The 8753-nt window shown below is 17.3% G+C and overlaps 1 protein-coding gene across 1 annotated transcript; it reads right to left on the bottom strand.

Moving 5' to 3' along the window:
* Positions 1-415: 415 nt before the first annotated feature.
* Positions 416-8012, bottom strand: LOC135120813 (chromosome-associated kinesin KIF4-like). The gene is made up of 6 exons (XM_064045132.1): positions 7948-8012; positions 7552-7630; positions 6565-6666; positions 4161-4276; positions 1202-1263; positions 416-616 (listed from the first exon to the last, which is right to left on the bottom strand). Exons 4-6 carry the CDS (start codon positions 4228-4230, stop codon positions 416-418), a joined length of 333 nt encoding a protein of 110 aa, XP_063901202.1. The 5' UTR covers positions 4231-4276; positions 6565-6666; positions 7552-7630; positions 7948-8012.
* Between the last annotated feature and the right edge of the window lie 741 nt (positions 8013-8753).

Genomic DNA, 8753 nt, shown 5'->3' with positions numbered 1-8753 from the left:
ATAAATTTATGTATTATTTATAAAAAAAATTTAAGTTATTTATTATTACTTTATTATTTATATTTTTTACTTTCTTTGACAATAATATACTTTTGTTAGATTACTTTTTTTTTTACTATCTATTATAATAGTAAATATTTACATAAAAGTTAACAGTTTTGATTAATTCATTTTTTTATTTAATTTACTTTTTAAATAATAATAAATAATCATTATTTATAAAAAGTTAAAAGCTATTTGTTAATTCTTTATATTTATAATTTCTTACTTTTTATAAAAATATATTATAATTATGAAAAGTTGATGGTTGTTATTAATTATTATTTTTTTTACCTTTTATTATCACAATAATATATAGTAATTACTTATATAAATAACAAATTTTATTAATTTATTATATTTCATTTTTAACTTTCTACAATAATAATAATGAAAGCCTGTTTCCTCCAAGCGAATCTTGTAGTAATCGAGTAAGTTTTGAGTCTCTGTAGTTCACGTGGTGAAGCTTCCTTTCGGGGTCGCCGAGGACACTAATGACGTTTCCGAGAGCCAATAGTCCACAGTTGATGCTTATCCCTTCCTTGGCCCGTTCACCAATGGCCTGCGTTTTCTTAAGCTGAGAGCAAATTAGAAGGCGGATAAGCACGGAGAGCGGCCAAAAAAGAATAAGTAATAAAGGTAGTTTTATTAATAGCAAAAGATTTGAGTAGAGCAAGTGGATTAGCACGTGGCACCATTTTACTTATTTTGCGCTTCTATAATTTAAAAGGAGTCAATTTCAAAAAGCTAATATGTAAATAGAAATGCCACGGTGGATTTATATTAAAGAAAACGTGCCCATTTGAGTAAAAGGTAACAGATAATTACTTAATATATTATTCTTTATAATATTATGAGTACTAATGAAATCGCACATTTTATTTCTATTGGCTACAAATTTTTTCTAAAGGTACCAAATAGACACAACTTACTAAATAACTATGGGACAGACCAAATTAGTTTATAAAAAATTGTATAGAGAAACGGAGAAGTTTTTTACACATAATTTACTACGACGGTAAAAACTTAGTAATAGGAAAAAAAGTGCTGCCTCTTATTGACAAATTAACATTAACTAAAACTGGATTAAATTTTTTATTTTTAATAGAACTTTTCAATAATATTACATGTGGTACCAATAATAATAGTAATAAAGCTTTACCCTTTCAGACCCCGCAAGATCTACAAAATGAAACTTCGACTTCAAAAATTTATCGCTGCCATCTTTTTAATGAAAAAAATTATTATATTCAATTATTTACTATAATATTTATTATCTTTATTATTACTAGTGATAAAAATGATATTATTATATAGAATAATAATAATTACGATGTATATTTATAAATGAAATAATATATTAGTATCATTTTTAATATTAAAAAAATTTAAAAAATAATACAAAACATAATAATACTACCACTAACTACAATATAGAGGAATATAAATAAAAATATAAAAATATTAAACATGTTACTATATATAAAAATGTATTTAATATTACTGATAAAAAAAATTACAAAAAATATCTAATATAATGAAACGATATATACAAATATATATAATATTGTATTTATTATTATTTATATATAATAAAAACTTTATTAAACATAATAATAGGATATATATAAATTTTTATAATATAAAGATTATGTTATTATGTTTATTATTAAAATAAAAAAAATTTTAAACAGAAATATTTTATAAAACTTATTATTAGTGAAAAGAAAATGAATAATACTACCAATAAATTCAATATTTATTAATAAATGAAATAAATATTTAGTAGATATAACAAAATACATACTACAAAAGTTTAAAAAAAGAATTCATTTTATATAAAAAAAGTCTATAACATAAAAATATACAAAATCTTTAAAACCTCAACAATTTTTCAGTAGATATTATAAATATTATTAATAAAAATAAGAAATAATGAAACAAAAGTAGCACGTGCGACGCTTTATTCTCTAGTAAAAAAGTTAATAGAGATATATATCACATAAAAGTTAGTCATAAAAAGTTTTCTTACGATAACAATATAATAATAAATAAAAAAGTTCAAAGAAATAATAATAAAAGCTGCTTGAAAAAAATAATAATATAAATAATAGTAATAAACCATAATAAAAAAATTTATATATATAATAGAAAAATTAGCCATAAAAATTCACTTACGATAAAAATAAAATTACAAATATAATAAAGTTTGCTTAAAAATAAAATTATTAATAATAACAAAAGTTTTTTTATATATTTACAAGAAACCATAATAAAAAAATAAGGAGCGCTTAAGAATGAATATTTTTATAAATATTTTTTTATTATTATGGATAATTACAATATATTATTTGTTATGATAAACTTTTCTATATATTATTTTTTATAAAAAGCATTGGTAATACTTAGTCTTTACGATCTCGTAATAGATTTTCTTTAATATTTTACTTTTTATTTTTATTTTTCTTCATAATTAATAAATATTTTGATTTTACTTTAATTATTTTTAAACAAAGGTTGGTTTAGAATATTTATTTATAAATATTAACACTATATATTTATTTTAAATTATTATAAAAGTTATTAATATTATTTTTTTTATAGTATAATTTGTGGTTCAGTATTTTTATATCTTTCACTTCTATAAACTTGAAAATAAATAAAATGAACGTAAAATTATAACTGTTTCTAGTAATTTTACTAAAGCATTCAAATTTATTATAAAGTTCTCTTCCTTTTTTACAAAAAGAGAAAAAAGTAGACTTTATAAATTCATTATTATTACTACTATATATTTTATTTATAGTTCAGCAAATAAAAATTATAGACTAAAATTCATTAAAAAAAGTTTTATATAATATTAAACCAATAAAATCAGCATACTCAATATGACTTTCATTATTATTGAAATTATTCAATTCTCTAAAAAATATTTATAAAATTTTAATAAAAACTTCTATTTCATTAAAAAGATGATCAATTTTTTAAATGTTTTTATTGGCCTAAATGTAATATAAGAGACAAACAAAACGTGTTTGATAATAATTGTGTTATAATAATTCTGAATGTAAAATGGATAATATTTTTAAAGAGAAGAAAATAAAACAACATTTTACAAATAATACAAAAAAATAATATAAAGGTTATTAATAATATTGCAATGGCCATGAATAAAATATTAAAAAAATTTGTATTCACTAAAAATTAGTATAAAAGTTAAGTAATAATTACTATAATTTTTTATATATATAAAAAGTTATTATAATAAATGTTGTAATTTTCTTCAATAAAAAAAAAGTATATAAATTTTTTGTATTCATTTAAAATAAATATAAATTTTATTAAGTAATAATTGCTATAATTTTATGAAAAAAAAAGTAAAAAACTATTACAAAAAATTAATAAGTTTATACAAAATTTAAGAAGTGGTCAGTCATCTTCAAGTAAACTACATCACAATAAAGAAAATGAATTAATAAACTATTAATATATGATAATGAACCATTAAAATTCGAAAAGGACGCGCGCTCAACCAATAGTTTGCAATATAATAATTAATAATAACTCTTACTGAAACTGAGTGAACAATTTAAAAAAAAATAGTGAATATTATAAGTTCTTTATATGGAAAATTTATTTGAAAATTAAAAAAAATAATAATTACTTTATTCAAAATTTTTATGTATAATAAAAATCGAATTGACATAAAAAAGGCTTTTTATACTTTAATAAACTCTTTAATTCTTAATTATAAATAGTTGCAATAATAAAAATATTTTTAGCAAAATTTCTTTTCAGTATAAATAGTTTATATAAGAAATTAATTTTCCTAAAAAAATATATAAAAATATTAAACTCTCACGAATGAGTTCATTTACTTTCATTATATTTTATGTAAATTATAAGATATAAAGAAATATTTTTTATATTATACTAGTTTTATAGTAGTTTTACTATAAACATATTAATAACTTTTCATTCTTGACGATTTCAAAAAATATTAATATTTCCTTAAAAAGTTTATAGATTTTTCAGAATAAAAATAAAAAATTTTCACTACTACTTAATCAAAAACTCCTATTAAATTTTTAAACCAATATAATATATATACAAACTTATACCTTCGCAAAAAATTCTTTGGTCAAGTATGAGAGTAAAGATAGCATGCGAGCGGGAAGATAATTGGTTCATGTTGGTGCTTCCAGTAGAACGAGAGAGACTTCCTGTTCTTAAAAAGCTATACATTCATTACAAAAATTAAAATAAGTTTCATAAAAATTAGGAAAAATAAAAATAATAAATAAATAATTATAAATAAACTTAATAAAAATATCGCAAACTTTTATTAAGGTATTAAAAAATATGAATATTAAAAGTTTTCATAATAAATAAGTAAAATTGTTTATATCAATTCTTAGTAGTTATAAAAAAAACAAAATAATTGTGAAATTATATATAATAAAAATTATAATTTCTACTACTTTATTATTAACTCCTTTATAAAAAATTATTTTTAATAGTAAAAATACTTTTTTTCAATTATTATGGATATAAAAAATATACAAAAGTTTTTATGATTATATATAATTTATATTAAAAAATAAATTTGTTAAGAAATTTCAAAAAAAAAAATTTAAAAATCATAAACAAAAAATTTAAATAAACAAATAAATATAAAAAAATTTCTATAAATATATATAATAGATATAATTTACACAATAACTTTTTTATCTTTTTTTTCAATTGTTTTAACATTTTAGAGTTTTTTATTATTATTAATATTAAAATAAATAAAAAATTAATTGATAAGTTTCATTTTTCATATTTTTTTTTTAATATAAATTAATCTATAAAAGTAAATATAAAATACTTATAATAAAAAGTTATAATAACAATTTTTGGTGTATAAAATTTTTTAATAATAATAAAAAATAAAAGATAACGTTGTTAAAAGTTGGAATAAACGAAATCAGTTTAAAGTTTTCATAATAATATTCTAAAAACCATAATTTTTATTGGTTGCTTATGCTTAAAGAAAAAAAAAGTCAATGATCTGCCGGTATAAGAACCGAGTCGATACCGAACAAGCGCCTCGGACTTATTTTAGCCACTAACTCTTTTACTTCACATTTTTGATTGGTTGTAATTGGTTATTTAATCCGATAATTAGCCAATGAATATTATTTAATAATGAATTTAAAAAAAACAAAAATTCTTAAACATTATACTGTAGATAATAATAATATTTATTTTTTTTTAAAAAAAAAAAAGAAAAGAGAAATATAAATTTTGGTTTCATTAAGTAAAAATTATAATTGCATTTTTTAAAAAATATTTATTTTTTCAAAAAGAAAAGTTCAAAATTTTTTATATAAAATAAAATTTTTCAATATTATTTCTACAATAAAATTCATATTATATTTTTGTTATTACAAGTAAAAGAAAAAAAAAATAAAAAAGATATAAAAATTTCTATATAACTTTTATAATAAAATTAAAAATATTATGAAAAATAATAATAATATAAAAATTGAAAAACTTTTAATAAGAAAAAATAAAAAGTAAAAAAAATATTAGACAATAAAAATATTGGCTTATATAATAATATTTATATTCTTTGTTATCAGTAAAAAGTAATTTATATAAAAACGCACCATTTTATAATTAACAATAATTTTTTTTAAAAAAGCTTATATTAAAATATAGCAAAACTTAATATTCATAATAAGATTAAAGTATAGAAAATATATTAATAATACGGCATAATATTAATATAAACTTTAAAGAAATAAAAAGTTTGCATCTTCTTAACAAATTCTTATATAGTTGTAAAAAAAGTATCCTTATTATTGCAAATTCTTTTCTATTTTAAACTACTTATAAATTTTATTATTAAAGAAAAAAAGCATAATTCTGTAAAAATCTAAAAAAAAATTTATAAAAGAAAAACTCTTTAATAAAAAATAGGGATAAATATAAAATAATAGGCAAAGCTATTAAGAAAAATATTTTATATTTATTTATAAAACTCTTACTATAACGTTTACAATAAATATAATAAAATATAAAATCGACTCGAATAAAAAAAAACTTTTTATTATAATAAAAATAAAATATTATATAAATCGATTTCAAATACATATAAAAGTACTAAAAAAATTATTCTTCAATAAAAATAAATTTCTTTGATTTAAAAACTTTTAATAATAATAATAATAAATTATATCATATAAATTGACTCCCATATAAAATTAAAAAAAATAAAAAAAAAAAAATTTCCATTAATATTAAATAAAAGATAATTTTTCATATATACAAAAACTTTTAATATCAATAATACCGTAAAAATTCTATAAATAGACTTGAAGTAAAAATTAAAATACTATTAAAAAATTATTTTTCAATAATTATAAATTTTTTTTTAAATATATTTAGATTTAAATTAAAATAAAAATAATAAAAAATAAACTTTTTTTAGATATAAATAAAAAATTTCGAGAATTATAATAATAAAATCAAGTCAACTCGAATATTTCCTGCTGGGAAGACACCGGAAGTTCCTGCAACCCCGCCACGTGGATAATCCCGTTTTTCTCTTGAACAGACAATACTGATTTACTATTGGGTCTGCCAAGAATAGACGTGTGGACATTTTATTAATAAAAGTTTTGTAGTTTATTATTATTATTAACTTTATTTATATAATAAAAAAGTTTTTAAGCTTTCACTAGCTCTTATAAATACAATTATTTTTTAGTACTAATTACTATAATTATTAATAAAATATTATAATGAACTGAATATTAAAAAAAAATTAATAAAGTTTGCGTTAAAAGATATTAATAGAAGAGAAAATTTCTTAATATTATTAGTAATATTAGTTTCTTATGTTAATATTATTATAATTATTATAATTATTTACAATAATAAATACCAATAAGTTTATAATAAAATAAAAATAAACTTTTTATAACATAAATAAAATTTATTAAACTAAAACTTTTTAGTAAATAAATTAGAAAAATTCATTGAATTTTTCGATACAAATCTTATGTTTTTGTTAATTTTAGCGTGTAATTTTTTGGCCAATCATCAGTTAAAAAGTTTTTTATAACAGTAAATTCTATAAGTTTATTGGATAATAAAAAATTAATAATCTTTTAAGTTTTAATAATTCATTTATAAAATAATTTTTATTAACATTTTGAATATATTATTTTAAATTTATCTCACCAATCAAATACGTAATATTTCTACTTCAAATAATTATAAATAAAATTAATAAAAATTTTATAAAGCATTCGTTTTTATAAATTTCACAATATATTTTTTAAAAAAATTATTCGGATTCAAATTTATATAATAACTTTTTCTAAACTTGACAAATTGTTCTTTGATAATAAAATATTTCATAAAAAAAAGTAAATATGTTAACTAAACAACTAAAGAAAGATAAATTCTAATTTTGAATTTAAAAAAACAAAATTAAAATTATTTTATAATTAAAATTACTTTCCTAGAAGATCAATAATAGTTTCGTTGTAAAGTTCAAGAAAACTCACTCGTAAAGAAAATTCTGGCAAGCACTCGCCTTTATATTTATATATAATTAGAAACTATAAAAATAACTTATATGAAAAATTAATGTTTAAGTGACTAAATTTTAAAAAAAAAAAAATTCTTAAAGATTTTGAAATTTTATAATTTATTTCTTGAAATTTACAACTTAAAACTTTAGTTTTATAAAAGTTAATAACTTAGAAATTAATAGTTAAAATAAAAAATTTATTATAAAATAATAATTATAATTAATAATAATATACTTCAATAAAAATATTATATTTCAGTTTACTTAAAAAGTAAAATAGTTCTTATACTAATAAAAAATCCAAATTAAAAATAAAATACTTTGAATTTTAGCATGGTTTCTTTTGTTTTCTAATTCCTCGAAGATGAAACGGACGGAGCGCTGGATAACGCCGAAATTTTCCTTGTCGTCAGAAAGGGTGAAGCCGCTACCCATGGTATGCGTTTTTCCCGAGCCAGTCTACAATAATTAAAGATTAGAACTAATAATTTGTTAAGATGAAGAAAATTAGCTTTTTTTTGAAAATAAGGAATTCTAAAAGTATTTAAATTATAAATTAAACCAAAAATTTTAACAATAAATATTTTTAACATTAACTATTAGTATTAAATTATTTAAAAGTTTTGTAATTTTTTAATTAAAATTCAGAATTTCTCTTTGACATAAAATTATACAAATTATTTTGTGAAATTATACTAAAGTACATAAAAACTTTTATGTATAACAAATAAAAAAAATTATATCTAACATTAAATAAAATTATTCGGAAAGGAAAAACACAAATCATTTTAATTTTTTAAAAAATTTAATATAATATATAGTACATTAAGGTGAAGGATTTTGTATAGAAATTATATTTTTGATATTTTAATAAAAATTTACACCACACTTTATTTATTGTTAAAAATGATTTGTTATAAATAAGTTTGTATAATTTCAATTAACAAAGTTTATAGAAAATCTATTAAAAAATAATAACGGCAAAAAAATATTTCGTCCATGGAAATAAATTTAAATTTTTAAATAAAAAAAATTAACTACCTGACCGTAAGCTAAAATTGTGGCGTTAAATCCTTCTAGAAAATTTAAAAGTAAATTTGTGCATTTTAAAAATACTTCTTCCTTT

The sequence above is a fragment of the Zophobas morio genome, unplaced genomic scaffold, assembly GCF_036711695.1.
Source record: "Zophobas morio isolate AGI-343-1 ecotype UQ-CSIRO unplaced genomic scaffold, CSIRO_AGI_Zmor_V1 ptg000422l, whole genome shotgun sequence".
NCBI classification, from domain to species: domain Eukaryota; kingdom Metazoa; phylum Arthropoda; class Insecta; order Coleoptera; family Tenebrionidae; genus Zophobas; species Zophobas morio.
The sequence above is the reverse complement of the archived record's forward strand: the minus strand, read 5'-3'. Positions and strand labels throughout refer to the sequence as shown.

Excerpts from the sequence above, each read along its gene's own strand:
- LOC135120813 (XM_064045132.1), bottom strand. The coding sequence starts at position 4,230 with ATGAACCAATTATCTTCCCGCTCGCATGCTATCTTTACTCTCATACTT. Across the intron at positions 1,264-4,160 it reads CCAAAGAATTTTTTGCGAAG|ATGGCAGCGATAAATTTTTG; the intron begins GTATAAGTTTGT and ends TTCATTAAAAAG. Across the intron at positions 617-1,201 it reads ATCTTGCGGGGTCTGAAAGG|CTTAAGAAAACGCAGGCCAT; the intron begins GTAAAGCTTTAT and ends ATTTGCTCTCAG.